The sequence below is a fragment of the Dipteris shenzhenensis genome, chromosome 30, assembly GCF_047967505.1.
Source record: "Dipteris shenzhenensis isolate YYH24624 ecotype China chromosome 30, Dip_SZ_1.0, whole genome shotgun sequence".
NCBI classification, from domain to species: domain Eukaryota; kingdom Viridiplantae; phylum Streptophyta; class Polypodiopsida; order Gleicheniales; family Dipteridaceae; genus Dipteris; species Dipteris shenzhenensis.
Genome location: NC_141625.1, coordinates 46,497,932 through 46,515,009, shown reverse-complemented (window position 1 = coordinate 46,515,009; position 17,078 = coordinate 46,497,932). Strand labels below are relative to the sequence as shown.

General features: G+C 48.5%; 1 protein-coding gene across 2 annotated transcripts in view; it reads right to left on the bottom strand.

Moving 5' to 3' along the window:
* LOC147882224 (lysine-ketoglutarate reductase/saccharopine dehydrogenase bifunctional enzyme) overlaps positions 1-17,078 on the bottom strand; it is a 257,686-nt gene that overhangs the window by 149,167 nt on the left and 91,441 nt on the right. For both annotated transcript variants that reach the window (XM_087401328.1, XM_087401327.1), the window contains 2 exons: positions 11,702-11,842; positions 11,254-11,625 (listed from right to left, as the gene is read on the bottom strand). In XM_087401328.1, the coding sequence (XP_087257454.1) occupies positions 11,254-11,625; positions 11,702-11,842 (513 nt within the window). The remainder of the gene's footprint in view (positions 1-11,253; positions 11,626-11,701; positions 11,843-17,078) is intronic.

The window sequence follows — 17,078 nt, the reverse complement described above, 5'->3', positions numbered from 1 at the left end:
CCCTTTCTTCGCTTACAGCACGACATTGGGCAGGAGAGTTCTCGGGAGGATACAGAGCCGCCCGCCCACCCAGCGGCCCAGTTGGTATGCTGATATGTTATGGTTTGTTGCTGTCCAAACTCTTAGAGATATCCATGTATCACAGAATGCCACGATCTATTGTTAGTGACAGGGACCCATGAATGACAAGCCTATTCTGGAGAGGATTGTTTAAGAATTCGGTGAAACATCCCAATCTGATTTCTTCCAGCTATTCGTTGAATCACGGGCACAAGCACTTAGTTTATCCTCCCAGCCAACCTCGTTGGTTGCAAGCTTCTCTGATGAAAATCCAAAAGGATTCGTTTCGTGAAAGCTTTCTGCTTGCTTAATTCCAACGAGCCCCAAACTCCCTAGATGAATCTAGTATGCCACATGTCCTCAATTTAGGGTCCTTCCTTAATGCATCATTTACCCCTCTCTTTGGATATCTTTGAATTCATATGTCCCTAGGCACATTTAATGCATTAAGGTCCCTTAGCCTTAGATCCAAGTCTAGTGCCATGTCACCCTCACCAAGGACCTTGACCTTTATTCCTTTTTGACCTTTTACATGAAGCCCAAACAAATATAATACAAACATTGATCCTTTAAAGGAAAATGCCGACTCACCCTTCCGAGGTCATGTTACCTCAACCTGAGCGTAACATTCCTTCCCTCTTCACGCATCAGCGTCCTCAATGATGAAGTCTGGGAACACTCTCCGTAACTGGTATACGGATTCCCAAGTAGCTTCTGATAGAGGTAGACCATGCCATGTAACCAATACCGTGGGTATCTTCCGATTGCGCACTTGCATTGGTCCTCGGTCCAGGATTCCTGTTGGTTTGCGTCTTACATTATCCTCTATCTCCTGAAACAAAACAACACCCTCGATTAGTGAGTCGCCTGTATGTAAAAATTTCTTTAAACGAGAAACATGAAACACTGGGTGCACCTTACAACCCTGTGGCAATTCTAATTTATAGGCTACCTTGCCTATTCCTTTTAGAATTAACCATGGCCCACAATATCGAGGTGATAACTTAGCACACTCTCCTACAGTCAAAGACTTAGAGTGCGAAGGAACTCTGAGAAAAACTCTTTCTCCTTCCTTAAATTCTCTAGCCGATCGATTTTCATCCGCATATGCCTTAGCTCTATCCATAGCTTGGCGGATGTTAGCTCTCGCAAGTGCTAGCATCTCCCGCATCTGAACCACAAAGTTCGCGGCACTGGGCACTTTCTGAGGTATTCCAACTATAGTTGGATTCGCTAGCCTTTAACCATAGTTCAGCTCAAACGAACTGAACCCTGTAGAGGAATGTTTTTTATCATTGTAGGCAAACCCTAACAATGGCAACCACTTGTCCCATGTATGTTGCCTCAATGACACATGCTCTAAGCATATCCTCTAAAATTTGGTTGATTCTTTCCGTCTGACCATCCGTTTTTGGATGATCCCCACTACTCATTCCCAACTTAGTCCTTAGTGTCTCAAATACCGCAGTCCAAAAATGACCGGTAAATTTGACCTCTCTGTCTGACACTATGGATTTGGGTAATCCATGCAAACGAAATATATGTCTAATAAACAAATCCGCCACTTGCGGGGCACTAACAGACTCTCTAGTTGGAATGAAGCAGTTGCAAGGATGGCAACCGTAAGAGCAGTCATTGCTATGGCTGCATCAAAGGGATGGTCTTTACATCAGATGGATGTAAAGAATGCCTTCTTGCAAAGAAGTCAAAGTCTGTGGAGAGGCATCCAAATAAATCGCTGTGTCATCAGCCAACTCACTGTCAAGCAGCTCCTCTTCTCTTCTGATAGGAAGTCTCAGCCCAAAGATGTCAGCTTGAGATCTAACATAGATGCTCATAGCTTCGGCCACAAATAAAAAAAGGAAAGGAGCAAGGGGGCATCCCTGACGGACTGATCTCGAAATCTGAAATCTCTCACCCCTTACCCCACCAATAAGTACCTGGCTATGGGCTGATCTGTACAAAGAGGAAACACCTCTGATCCAAACATCAGTGAATCCAAAGCGTAGTAGGGTGCCCTCCAAAAAACTCCAATCTACTCTGTCATAAGCTTTTTCAAAATCCAACAGTAGAATGGCAAGATTCTGGCCACTCTGCACGGCCCACTCTGAAGCTTCCCAGAAAGAAAAAATGTTATCAAAAATACTTCTGCCATGCACAAATCCCGTCTGAGTGTCGTGGATAAGATCAGGGAGAAGTGGCTGCAATCGGAGGCTGATAGCCTTGGCCAGAATCTTGTAACAAGTCCCCAGAAGTGTGATAGGCCTCCACTGGGACAATAAATTTCTGCTACCTCCTTTTGGGATAAGGTGGATGAGGCCCTCTGTAAGCGATTCAGGCATCTCGCCAAAGTCCCAAATGGCCTGCATGGCTGAAGTAATATAGTCTCCAATCATATCCCAAAATGCAATGAAAAAAGACGGAGTGAAGCCATCTAAACCTGGGCACTTGCCCTTGTGAAGGGCTGAAAGTGCAGTCCTGAACTCTGTGTTGGTGAAAGGTGCGTCAAGTAGAACATGCATATCCGGATTCACCAACACTGGAATACTCTGCCAAATAGCCTGTCTAGCATCCTCTATATCGTGTGTCTCAGGATCTAGATTTGCTGGGTCGGGGGTTCCTTGTGGTTTTGGGTCAATCCTCCGTATTGTCTCCAGAAGCTCATACAGTAAGGAGGGTGGCATAGAAATCTGAAACTATGCGTAAGACGTCATCTGGCTCTGTCTGTAAAACCCCATGTGAGTCAATAAGCTGAGATACACTCTCTCTACTATGTCTAGGGCCAAGAGTAGAGAAGAAGTGTTTATTGACTCTACCGCCCATCTGAATCCAGAAGGACTCCCGTGCATGATGAAAGGCATACTCTGCTCTCTGATCAAGCAATAACTGCAAGTGAGCCCTCGCTGCAGCAAGGCGCTCTTGAATCCAAGCATCTGAAGGCCGTTTCTGCTCTTCCCTCTGCAAAGCTGCTAACTGCTGGCGAACACCAATCTCACGTCTGAGAATATCTCGTCTCCTGGTAGAAGCAACTGAGCAGTAAAAGTCGCTAATACCAGAGAGGGCAGCGGCTAAATGTGAAGGATGTGGCTGCCCTCCCTGGACATGAGCAAACCATACCCGTAGGGCTGCCTCTGTAAGGTCCTCCTCTGTGTAAAAGGCATCTGGGATCCTGATGCTGGCAGATCGGCCTCTCAAGTGAGGCTCTGAGATAGCCAGAACAACAGGGAAATGGTCTGAGGTGGAAACCCCCGCAGCAATGCATACCGATCCCCCTCTGTCTAGTGCCCAGTCATCTACATAAAATCTGTCAATGCGTGCATGAATAGGCATCTGTTGCCTCCTGTTCGACCAAGAGAACAGGAGGGACTGTGGCTGAATAAGAAAGGCATCATCACACCAAGTATCTCTGCCACAGAAATGGAAAAGGAAGGCATCCCAAGCTGCTCTCTCCAAAGAGTGAAGTCCGCCTTCTCTACCCCCTTTTTTGTCTGAAGGTAACTCGACCATGTTAAAGTCACCTCCAATCACCCAAGAATCCACAATGGGGGCCCAGGAGAGCAAAGTCTTCCACATAAGGACACGTTCCCCTCTAATGTTGGAGGCATATAGGTTGAGGAAGCCAACCTTACGCCCTCCAATCAAGAGAATAATCCACTGAGCTCTAGAGGGGATAATGACTCCGTGCCCAACAACTAAGGGGAGAACCGACTGCGAAACTGAAATAGAAGTGCCTCCCCTAGTGCCCAATGCAGGCGACCAAAAAGTATGTCCTGAAAGCAACTTGCCTGACTTGGCACAATCTCTATAATCCAGCTTGTGCTCTTGAATAAATAATATATCAATGGGACCCCCAGTAACACCTGGATGAAGCTGATCCCGGATCAGCTGTCTGCGGCGGCGATGTGGGACGCCACCTAGGCCCTGTATGTTCCAACTGATAATCCTCATCGACGGGAGGATGTAGAGTGGAACACCTTACCCGACCTAGTGGCGGAAACAAACCCCTCAACAGGGGAAGACCTCCTGGATGGAGGGAAGGAACCCAGTGGAGGAAAGTCAATAGGGGAAAGAATCCTGGCACCTGAAGAAGAAGCCCTGTCAATAGGAAATCCAACCACTGGCTCCCCAAAAGTAGCGGGCACAAACTCCTCCTCTGGGAAATCTGAACTCTCTGCCAAGGCTGAAAACGAGTTCCTGTGGAGCAATCCAGACACCGGAGTACGAAGGATCCCTTGTGAGGGAAGAGGATCAACAGTGTAAGCTATCCCCTTCCCCCTGTCCAAGGGAGGGAGTGAGGAAGGCTCTCTACCCGGTGTCTGCCCAGCCGCGGAAATCTCTCCGTCCTCAAGAGGAACATCTGGCAGTGCTGGATCTAAGGAAGAAGCTGCAACTGGGGAGGAGGTCGAAGCTTCAGCGTCTCGGACTGTGCAAGGTGAGACAGGAAGGACAGCTCGAGGTGAAGCAGAGTCTACTAAGGTACCCTCGTGAACTGAAGGAGGGACCTGCACACGTACTGGAACCCACTGTAAAGCGTCGCGTGTGCCTGAGGGAGGTGGGGGTCGAGGAGCAGGACCTGTACCACCCCCCTGATGAGGCCGAGGAATAGGTACTGGACCTGTACCACCACCTGACTGAGCAGGACCGCCACGTGAAGAATGAGGAGCAGGAGCTGGACCTGTACCACCCCTCTGTCGAGGTCGAGGGGCAAGTGCTGGGTCTAATCTCCCCCCCTGTCCCCCCTGTCGATGCCCTGAGGCAGTAGCTGTACCAGAGGTCTTCTTAGGCCTTTTCTTCTTCCTGGGACAATCCCTGGCAAAGTGTCCCGAGGTCCTGCAAATCCTGCACTGGTCCTGCCTGCCTGAAATCTCCACTCTCTGGCGAAAAAAGGAACCATCCGGGCGCTGTATCATAACGTGGTCCATCTCGAGGTTAGGATCCTTGCAAAGGACCCTAACTCTAGGAACCCCATCAGCCTTGGTTGCCTCTGCTGCAGTCAATGGCAACCCAGGGAGGGGTGGGATCTCAGCAACTACGCCAAAATGCTCCCCAATAACAGAAAGAAGTCGATGGTAAACCTGGGGAAGCCCGGGGAACCTGATGAAGAGCGAGAAGAATTTCTTATCTGCCTCAACTGGGTCGAAACCAAGGTGAAAGGCTTCAAAGAAGATCTTCCTGTGTCCCAGGTGTAAAAGCTCGGCCTTGAGCACAGTGCTCGCAGCCTCTGGAGTGTCAAAAACAACCTGGAAGAAACCTCGTCCCAGAAGGCGAACATCTACCAATCGAGGAGCGAGGTCTGGGGGGAGAGCCGCAAGCATCCAGTCTCTGGCTTGGGATCTGGAAGGGTGAGACCCGAAGATGCGTGCTAACAAAGTGGTAGAGCACTCAATCTCTACATCCTTCCTGAGCTGCTGCAACTCGTCTTTAGAGAAAGTGATAGTTTTCGCGGCCGGTGGAGATGGAGTAGGATTGGCTGACGGGGAATCCATCGCCAATCAAGGTGAGGAGGCCGACTCGAACAGAAAAAAAGGCTCCTTCCGTTCCAAAAAAACTGCGGGGGGCAAGGGAGGGGAAAGGAGGCTAGGAGGAAGCAGGGGGGAAGGGGAGGGAAGGAGGAGAGGGGCTAAGGCTGAGAGGGGAGAGGGGCAAGGAGGGAGGGGAAGGGAGAGGAGAAGAAAGGGAGGAGTGAGAGGAAGAGAGGGGGCGGGAGAGCAAGCAAGAGAGGGGGCGGGAGAGCAAGCAGGGAGGGGGCGGGACAGCAGGGGAGGGGGCGGGACAGCAAGGGGGAGGGGGCGGAGGCAGGGAGAGGGAGCGGAGCAGCAGGGGGGAAGGGGCGGAGGCAGGGGGAGAGGGGGAGCAGCAGGGGGGAGGGGGCGGAGGCAGGGAGGGGGGGCGGAGCAGCAGGGGGGAGGGGACGGAGGCAGGGAGAGGGGGCGGGACAGCAGGGGGCAGGGGGGAGCAGCAGGGGGGAGGGGCGGAGGCAGGGAGAGGGGGCGGAGCAGCAGGGGGGAGGGGACGGAGGCAGGGAGAGGGGGCGGGACAGAGGGAGCGAGGGACAGGCAGGGGGAGGGGGCGGAGCAGCAGGGGGGGAGGGGGGGAAGCAACAGGGAGGGGCTAGGGACAGGCTGAGGGGAGAGAGAGACGGGCTGAGGGAGGGGGAGCAGCAGGGGAACGGGGAGGAGCAGCAGCTACCAAGGAAACCCACATCTGAACCTTCTCAAAGTCCTATGACCTAAAGTGGGATACCTGACCTTGTAAAAGTCCCAAGCCACGTAGAGCAATGGTGAGGCCTACCATCTGTAAAAACCCAAGCCAAGCCTAGAGGTTTTTTGCCTAGAGGCTGGGGCGAAAATCAACTGGCATAAGTCAGTTGGTTTTCTTACGGATCCGGAAGCCAGCTCATAGTGGGGTATTTTCCTGGGGTTTCACTGGATCCCTAGAGGACAGACGACACGTTACCTGGGATTCCAAGTAGGCCTGGACATCACGCCGGCTCAACAGTTCTTGCCAGTCCTAGCCTCCATACGACGGAAGCTAGCTTTCTGGAGCACGGCTCGGCTATCCTTGGCAGGCAGGGCCCTTGTGGTCAACCAGGTCCTTCTTACCACTGCTTGATATGTGGCCTCTTGCTGGTGTTTCTCGAGATCATGTGTAGCCTAGTTGAGGAGACTGGTGCAGAACTTCCTCTCGTCTGGTTCAGATGGTTCCGGCACCACCAGAGCCCGGGTCGCCTGGCAGACGATCATTCTCCCCCAGACAGAGGGCGGCCTTGGCATCATAGATCCAAAACTGCAGAGTCAGGCACTACTTGGCAAGTTAGTCATCCGCGGTCTGACCCCAGGAGGGCAGACGTGGAAGCTCTTGCTTCAGCATGGTCTCAGCGCGTGTACCCCCAAGAGAGGGGGTGATTGGAAGCCATCTATCCGGTGGATCTTCACTTCTGCCCCATTGACTCAGCCCCGTTTCCCCTTCCTCCGTAGCCTCGTCTCGGTCTGGAGGAAGTTGCGACACAGCCTCTCCCAGGTTCCCCCTAGCTGCCGAGAAGAGATAGACAGACAGCCCTTGATCTGGAGCAGCCAGGTGACATATGATACAGGTCGCCAGCTTGGAGAGAGATCCCATATCCCTTGGGCGCTCTGGGCGCGTGGGCCCGCGCACTCGCTCCAGGTTTGGAGGGACGTCTACAGCCAACTGAGCCCAGGCGAGCTAGTAGCAGCAATAGGTACGGCACGTGGGATCCAGGCTCGACGAGCGGAGATCGATGCTGCCATTCCTGCAGGTTGGAGGATTCCCATGGTCACTGGACAGCTCTTTCCGGGAGATGAGAGGTGGCTAGGACAGTTCACTCCACGGGGCATTCCTTTGGTGGTTGCACGCCTTTTCTCGGACTCCTCGATCCACTTCTTCTCCGTCGCCGATGATAGCCGCCCACAGAGCAGAGAGGCCGTGATCGACCCCCAGCTTCCCTGGCAGCGCCTTCGCATCGTAGGGCTGCAAGGGAAAACGTGGCATATAGACCCCCTGATTATGCAGGACCAGGACTGGAGACTCTGGATATGGGAGGGCTGTTCCTTGACAGAGGTGGAGTGGGACCCAGGGGAGTGGCGCTGGCCACCATTGGAGACCTCAGAGAACCCTACCCCGTTCTTCTCTTACAGTGCGCGTACTGGTAGGCATGCTCTTGGGGCTCTCCAACGCGGGCTACCCACACAGGCACATAGTTGGTATGCCCAGGGGATATCTTTGGTCTTTCTTCGCACTTTCTGGAAGACTCTTTGGGCTAGCTGGCGGCCGAGGAAGATCTCTTACTTTCTTTGGATGGTGGCACACAAGGGGCTACCAGTTGGCAGCTGGCTGAGGCAGATGGGGCAGGAGGGGCACCGCCAGATGTGTTTTTAGGAGGAGTCGTCCCTGAAGCACTGCCTTTGGGGAAGGGAGTCATGGGGATCTTAGCGAGGGCTGCACCCGAGCCAGGACCGATCACTTGGGGAGCCGTTTGCTGGTGCAGCACTGAGATGGGACATCACTTGGCTTATGAGTTCTCTAGGCAGGATCCCGTCTTCTTCATCACACAGGCCACCTGGGCATATATGGACAGCTTCCCTTGGCATCTGACAGAGACAGATGCAGGAGCGATGACTCGGTACCCAGTTTGGGAGATCATAGGGAGCATTACAGGCTGGCATATCTGGACTTCCAGATGCGCGCAGACCGTAGGAGATCAGGCTTCTTCTACTACCCAGACCCTAGCAGACATCTGGAGCACGATCATTCACACGCTCAAGGGTCAGTGGGATCAGATTCAGGGGGAGTCCCAGGCAGGGAAGGAAAAGAGACGGCACTTCCTTCGCGACTGGGACCACCGGGAGTTGTTCTTCCAGCACTCTGCTCAGAGTCTTCAATGGCATTACGCCCCCCCACCATGGCTGTTTGTCCACTCTCCGATGACTGTGCCCTGAGAGGCTTGTAATTAGCATTTTGGCTCCTCGGGCTGTATCCATTTTGTGATTGCAGCCCGCTGGCCCTTTGGCCCTCTTGTACTCTTGCTTTCAAGTAATATAACTAGCACTACTTTTTGCGCAAAAAAAAAAAAAAGGCCTCATTTCCTCCTCTCTCTCTCTCAACCCTCCCCGGACTTTTTTAGTGAAGAGAGAGAGCTTTGCATGGCTAGGAGGTGAGGCTTGGGACCCCCCATACCCGGTCCTCTCCTGGTGCCACGTGGCATGGCTGTGTGGTGCAACAGTGGTATCATAGCAGGATTGCGCGTCGCGGTGGGCGTGTGCGTGATACATGGTGGCGGTTCGAATCCCATGGACTGTGTGGCACGGATTGTCGCGATCTGTTTTAAAACAAAGTGTGACATTTACTGCGGTGGAAGATGAAGAACTTCAAGCGGATTTCGGTTCTACCTCTATTCCCAAGTTGAACTCTTCCAAGTCAAATTCTTTCACCCTCGATGTTCTTTGTATATGATTCTCATATGCTGAGGCAGCTCTTCCGGACTGCTCCACGTATGTTGTTTCCTCCCGTGGGCTTTGGCGGCTGCTACTCGATGGTGGTTTGGTGGCGGCTGGCCTTTGTTGTTGATTGGTCTGTGGTCTTGTCTTTGGCCATGACCAGGTTTGGTCAAGCTCCACGTGTTGGCCTCGATGTTTTTGTCCATGGGGGGGTGTTGGAGGTGGTGGCCTTCACCCCTCATTTGGGCATTTGAGTATGGTTAATTGGAGGGCTCAACCTTGGTTGTTTTCCACCTCTTTCGGAGGAGTGTTTTTTCTCATGCAATGCATGATGTATTTCCGCTTTGAGCTTGCTCTTGCAGATTTTGTTCATACTTTATGAAAGTCATTTTTTGGGGGTTTTAAAAAAAAACTGCAGTGGAACCCAGATAAATGGGATTGGATTGATGCAATTAATCATCCAAGAGCTTCCTTATTCTAATTGCAGGCCAATTCTGCCAGGGAACTTCCAATTACAGACAAAGATGGGGATCATCTAGAGCTCATCACTCGGAGAGCTTCTAGATCACTCCAAACTTACAGAGAGATTTGAAGAAGGCTTTGGAAATCCCTCGAGAATAGGAAGGTCATCTTTTCTTTTGGTTTTTCATTCGTGGAGGGATTGAAGTGATTGATGGAGTAACACTTCTGGAGCTGACCCCTCTTGCCCTCAACGCTTGAGTCTATTCAGCATTGCCTCTAGGAATCTAGACAAGCTAGGGTTATCAAGCTAGGGTTATTTGAGCTGGGATTGCAGGACTTTTGGGCAGAATATGCTTAGATATTGACCACTTTTTTCAAGCTCTGCATAATATATTCATGCCTCAAGTATTTTGCACTTGGATGTTTCTTTCATACTTAATAGAAGTCTATTTCATTGGGGGGGCGGGGGGAGAGGGGGGCGGGGATGACACTACACAAAATCATGATGGACAATCATGGAGAAAAATCATAAGTCGTCCTCAAGCGATCAAATCGACTCAACAAAAAAGCAAAGGAAGATGCATCCATTGTGAAGAATGAACATCCTATTGGTAAGTGGTGAAAGAAGGCATTTCATGATGCCAATTAGCTTAAGAAACGTCATAAAATCAACCTCACAACGACTGGACAAATAACGTTCTGTTCCAAAGACACACTAGATTCTACCTCCATAGATGCCAAAAATATGGTATAGGTGTTGGCTACGTGTGTCTATGAAGGTTATATCAAAGGTTTTCTTACAATGCAAAATTATGTCCCTATTAATGCTTCTATTAAACGTTTTTCAAATCATAACATTGTGTCCATTGAATATTTCCCCTGGAGAGCTTCAAAATGATACAGAACATGCCAATACTGCATGCCCTCTTTTGATAGGTCAAATGCATGGCAAGCCTGCCACATCAGCACACTGCAAAATTCGTGATATCAGCAAGGCTAAATGCTAACATTAAAAAGAGCTTGTGTATATCAATGCATCTTCAACTTGCTCCCCCCTCCCAGAAGAGAAAACTGCATCCCTCATATACAATCATCTGTTACATTTAATTTCAGCAGTTTGCTCCAAAGGAATCGAAATAGACTTTATTGCACATGGAGCGGCCAAAACAGATTTGTTTAAGAGATTCAGTGACGTCCTCTATACACCGATCAGGTGGGTCACCAATTCTAACTCTACAAGAGCCATTGAGAGATCATTCCTGCTATTTAGAGGCTATCAAAGCAAGGATAGAGATATTTTCTCACAAATGTGGTTACAGATTGTGAGATTCAGCGGTGAATTCCTTCACGGTGTAGGATGATGCAAATTCTTAAAAATTCATTGAGGTATACAGCTGCACTACATGCCACCTCCCTGATCTAGCTGATGATTGTGATCAGAGTTTTCTCTGTCTACCACCTGATAAATATTCTTAAGGTTGGGGTAATTACTATTCCACTTGGACTGCTTTTGTAAAATTCAAAGACTCTACCGCTTCTCACACCTTGCCCTTGTTGTTAACAGAAGTGGAGCATTTAGGTGGTTGCAAATTCAGTATTAATATGCCTGTAGTATGTTCAAGAGTCATAAATCAAGGCCACCAATGTGAAGTCAAGCTGAATCTATTCCAAACAGATGATTGGATGTAGGAACCAGAATGAAGAGGACAACACAACTTTGAAAAGAAATTAAAGCTAGCTAACAATTGACTCTAGAAGTTAAATATCTGGAAGATACCTTTACTGCATCCTCCAGAAATAAAGAAGCAACTGTCACACAGATGTGTAAACCACTGTGACCGCCAGGAACAGACCATTTCCCAAGAAAAGTTTGATCAAGGCCTTGGCCAAGGCCTTGGTAAGCTAAATATTGTACAGCAGGTTCACACATTCTACCTGCTCCAATTATAAGAACTGTGGCTATATTATGATTACTAAAGGACCCCTTCTGAAGGGACACGTACTCTGTTGGTAAGGTAATTTGAGGAGTCAAATTTCTCAAGATGCTTTTCCTTCTACTGAGGGCTGTATTTGCTGGTGGCGACTGATGAGCAATAGATGTCAACAGATCCACAATATGTGAAAGGGTTTCCTGAGAATCAGCCATAACCTGTCCAGAACCACATCTCAATGTAATATTCATCAAACTTGAAAGCAAAAAACCTGACAAATTTGAAATGTACTACCTCAAGCTCTGCATGTGATGTTGCATCTACAGTTTGACCGAGATTACAGGTTGCCAGCTGAAACTGGCCACCAGCTTTTTCAATCACATCTAATGCTTCGTTAATTAAAAATTGATCAAACAGATGACCATCAAGAGAAACCTGTAGGGATCAACATTAGAGAGGAATTAAAAACAAAAACAGTGATGTGTACCTCAAGCTCTGCATGTGATGTTGTATATCTATGGTATTGAAAGAAAACAAGAACAAGAGGCCTGCAAGACTGCAAATGCACAATGAACCCCCACCAAATGCAAATGCACAATGAGCCCCAAATAAAGCACACCAGGGAGCTGTGGAGGTGAGGAGGTGGGGAAGGTAAAGCTTCCTGATAATATTCCCAACGGCTTCTCACTGAAGCCAGAGCTTCAGCCCCATCCTATGTGGCACACTGACATAGTTTGTACCCAATCAGAATGCACCAAACACATGCACTAGATGCAATACTTGCATCTGATTGACTGCTCTGGAGTGAGTGAGATGGCGAGTGAATGTATGTATGACACAGGGCAAGGCCACAAGATAGACCAGCAACCATCCCCTTCATCCATGATGGATGTATGTAGAGGCTTGCCACATCATGTGGCCCCTTACAAATCTCTAATCCCTGTCCATGTCATAATGTTATGGATGTCCTACCCTAGGACCTAAGGTCTACCTACCACTGTTTTTGACCTTTTATTAATCCTAACTCAAAATTACCTGAAGGGTAACTAGTAAACTAAGTCTGCATTTGATCCTAAAAAATAAAAGCCCTATGGGTGCTCCACTTGTTCTCCTTTCAAGCCCTTCTTTAATTTATCTTTCTCTGTTTCCTCAAGCACCACCTTCATTTATTTTAATCTTTCCCTTATTTTAGCCTTTATTTTTGTAATTTATTACTCCTTATCTCTCTTTTTTCTTATCTCTTTCTAATTCTCTTAATTTAATAATTATTATATTTTTCACTTTTTTCCTTCTCTCGATTTATTTCTTAAGCAAACTTCACATCCCTCTAAAAAATGGCCCAATGATGATGGGGACCCAAAGCTATCATCGTCCCAAGTGGTTGTCATTCTTACCATCGTACAGTAGGCATCAAAAGCCTTTAAAGTGAATCCTCCCCCTTGTCAGTATGAATTGTCTTTGACTTCTTTCCCGATCCCTTTTCAACCATGACCTTCCATTCCTATAATTTCTTAAAAGTCTGGAAGTATCTCTTTTGTGGGTGTTGATGTGACACTACTTGTGGCTTAGTATAATTACAGTGCAATCGGTTGAACGGAACATACTATTGTGCAGGTCATGGTGCAACTGGTAGAACCCAATAGAATGAAGAGATGGATGGAAAAAGAAGATTCTATGTGAATGCTAGAGAGCCAGAACAATGATACACTAACTTGGCGCAATGTGAAAGTGAGGCAAAACAAGAGTTGAGCCACAATGTTACCAAGCCAACCGCAATACCGGACCACCTCTTAGATGGTACAAAGATTACTCACTAAGAATACCCAAAACAATTGGCGGGCTCGTAGCTCAAGCCTCACTCTTTTCACGCTCTCCTCTCCCTCTCCATACAAATGATCCTCTTGTTTATCTCTTCTTCTCACCTACTCTCATTACCTTCTCCAAATCAACTAGCATCTTTCAATAGGAAGCCATGATTCTCCTATCCCTCCACTAGTAGATGTATCATGTCCCTAACCTTAAAGCCCAATCTTCTTCTTTGAGCTGTCTTTGATGGCCTCCCGACTCCCCTGTTGTGCCAGGGGATTTCAGCATCTTTAGGTGATGCTTTAGTTTCTGCACCTAGTTTTTGCACTGACTCTATCATAACTCCTCCATGTGGACTTAAACCCCATATAGAATGCTCCCAATCACCTTGACTACACACTTTATGATATCTCCTACAGCTATCAACCATTGATGAATTTTGAAGCATGTACCTCACAACCTTGAACGTTTGAAACGTGCTCAGAACCACCATTATCAACATAAAAATTATCCGTATGTTCAGCCATTGATTGTGTGGAACAATGCCCAGTGACCAAAAGGGGCTCCTCCATTGTCAGATTGGCTATACCTAACTTTGACTCTTCTCGTGCTCGCTCTTCTTGCAATCTTTTGATTTGTGACTAGGCTTGTCATAGTAGAAACACATCAGTTCTTCTTATCCATACTATTGCCTGGCTTCTCGCCCTTTGAGTCCATGTTACCCTTGGTCGTGCCCTTGTCTTTCCCCTTGGCAAGGAAGGCCTTCTGACCATCTCCATCATACTACTTTCTCCAAGCTCCTTGCAGTTCTAGGTGAGAGAATTATAAGTATAAATTGCAAATAAGAAAGTGACCTTGAGTCGGATTCCCCAAAACTGAAAAAGAAAGGGCTCATGGCCTTACAACTCTAAAACTAGAATACAACTGGCTCATGGCCTTACAACTGTAAAACTGAAATAAAACTGGCTCATGGCCATACAACTCCAAAACTGAAATAAAACTAGCTCATGGCCATACAACTCCAAAATTCCTTTATTTATATGAGAACTGCAGAATCCAAATGCACAGAGTTCCGAAAAAGAAATGCCGAAATGAAAGATCCAGGAGCTACTACTTGCTGGATGAAGGTCAGGGAGGGGTAGGGGTAGGGTGTGGTGGGTGTGTTGGGTGTGGTAGGGTGTGGTGGGTGTGTTGATGTTCCGGGGGTGGTCTTTGCCTCCTCCTCAACTGTGTCCATGAGGTTGCGGATGTCCTCGCATTTGGATTTATATCTGTGGCGGCCAGACCTGTAATGATCACATCTAGATTTGAGTGCAGAATTTTCACTTCGCAGCCCATGGAGCTCGTCTTGCAACTTGGAATGTGAAACCTGGAGACGGTCCTTCTCCTCGAGAATCTGCTTCATCTGACTCTGCACCACCTCCACCTGTTGATCCACAGTATGCTTATCCTCTGTCAGTGAGGTGTATCTATCCTGTAGGGCTGCAAGCTCCCTCTGCATTTCAGCCTGTTGGGCTGAATGACTGTCCTCCAAAACTTTCTTGCTGGCTGTCCACTCTGCCTCCTTCGCTCCAAGACACTGCTGAAACTCGTCCTGCTCAGCTTTCCACGCAGTGGAATGGGGAGGTGACATAGGAGTGAATAGGGGTGAACTAGGGGTGAACAGGGGTGACCTAGAGGCGAACACGGGGAGGTGACATAGGAGTGAATAGGGGTGAACTAGGGGCGAAGAGGGGTGACCTAGGGGTGAACATGGGTGAGTGAACAGGGGTGAACCAGGGGTGAACAGGGGTGACCTAGAGGTGAACATGGGTGACAAAGAGGTGAACATGGGGAGGTGACATAAGAGTGAACAGGGGTGAACTAGGGGTGAACAGGGGTGTGACCTAGAGGTGAACATGGGTGATAGAGAGGTCGACATGGGTGACAGAGAGGTCAACATGGGAAGGTAACATAGGAGTGAGGCAAAAATAGATGACTCAGCCTTCCACATGGGCAGCATGCGTGAACATGGGTGACAGAGAGGTGAACATGGGGAGGTGACATAGGAGTGAACAGGGGTGAACTAGGGGTGAACTAGGGGTGAACAGGAGTGACCTAGAGGTGAACGTGGGGACCTGACATAGGAGTGAACAAGGGTGAACTAGGGGTGACTGTCACGGGGGCGTGAAATTCTAAGTACTTAAATGTACTACAAGACTGTGACAACTTTGGTTTTAAAAGTCCAAGCGTGGGCTTAATAATGTGTAAGTAAACGCGGCATGATGCCTAGCACATAAGTGTCATTAATCCCTAGGCCCAAAGGCATTCCAAGGAATTAAAAGAGTGGTTGTTGGGAAATGATGATGTCGCATTTTTAATGGGCCTCCTAGAGGGCCATGTACCTTCAATGGCCCCCCTAGAGTTCCAGGTGGCTCTAGTGCCTTCTACATGCTCCTTTATCATTCCTGGACCTTCCTGGGCCTTCTAAACTTCACATGTGTGGTTTTCTCTCTCATCTTCTCCCTTTGTTGAGATTTTGGACTGGTTTTTCAGCCTCCTTCACTGAATTCCATTTTTCTTCATAACTCCTCCCCCGTTTGGATTCCTTGACTTCCGTTTGGCCCGATGGCTTCCCCTCTACCTCCCCTTCACAGCAGTGATATGCTTTTCCCTCCGTGCATTTGGTAGAACGGGCAGAGTTGAGCACTTCTTTTGTTGGTCGAATTTGCAAAAGTGACTTTTTCTTGACCTTTTTGCTTCTACAGCCTCCTGGACCTCTCCTCTTGCAAAGCTACAGCTTTCTGTTGAATTTCGAGTGGTCCCACACACTGGTTGACTGGTTTTTCTCAGTTTTGGAGGACTTTCCGACGATGAAACTTCTCCAAAACCTTCTCAATGCATCCCTCTCTGAAGCATGCTTCTTTTGAGCCCAAGAACTCCCGCTTCTTCGCGACAGAACGCATTTTTCAGTGGAATTCTTGCTGGTCGGCTCTTGTAAATGCTCTTTCTTCATGCCTTTGCACTCCTCTTTGACTGAGAATGCAATTCGACATTGGCTACTATGTCCTCTTGGCGATTGAGGACTTGGTTCGAGTTTTCAGTTGTGATTTTGTTGCTGCAATTTCTTTTTGCCATAAGCTATTGGTTGGCCTCGTGTGCCGCCTCTTTCTAGGTTCACAGGTGCCCAGGCAGTGCTACACGAGTCATTCTTTGGTTGGGTACTTTGCTGATTTTATTTTGGAGCTTTGAAAAGCTTTGTGAATGCCATCTAGAAACCAGTCAAAGAGAGTGCAGCTGGGGTGCAGTCTGATTGCATCTGGACAGCCATGGAATTGCACTCGAAAAAGAGAATGCCTTTGGATTGAGCCTATGGGTTAAGTGCACTTATGTGATGGTGTTCTATGCTTGGAAGCCTTGCGAAGGCTCAGTGAATTGGGGCTGCGTGCTCAGTTGTAGGAAAGGTCTCCCAGATGCAATTGTAATCATTTCACTGTGAAATATAAAGAAATACCGAAAGGGACGCCACACTGTGTGGGGCTAATCGGGTGCACTTGTCTATGTTTGTTGAGCAGGGGCATTCTAGCCTCCATCCCTTTTTCAGTGGTTTTGTTTGTGAACAAATGGGTAAATGCCAAATGGTGATCATGCAATGGTTAATGGTTGTGATATATGCTTTGTGAGCTGTAAATAAGTGCTGATTAAAGGTTTAGTTCCACTGCCCTTTGAGTGATTAGAGACCGGTTTCAGTGACCTAGAGGTGAACATGGGGAGGTGACATAGGAGTGAATAGGGGTGAACTAGGGGTGAACAGGGATGACCTAGAGGTGAACATGGGTGAGAGAGAGGGGAACATGGGGAGGTGATAGGAGTGAACAAGGGGTGA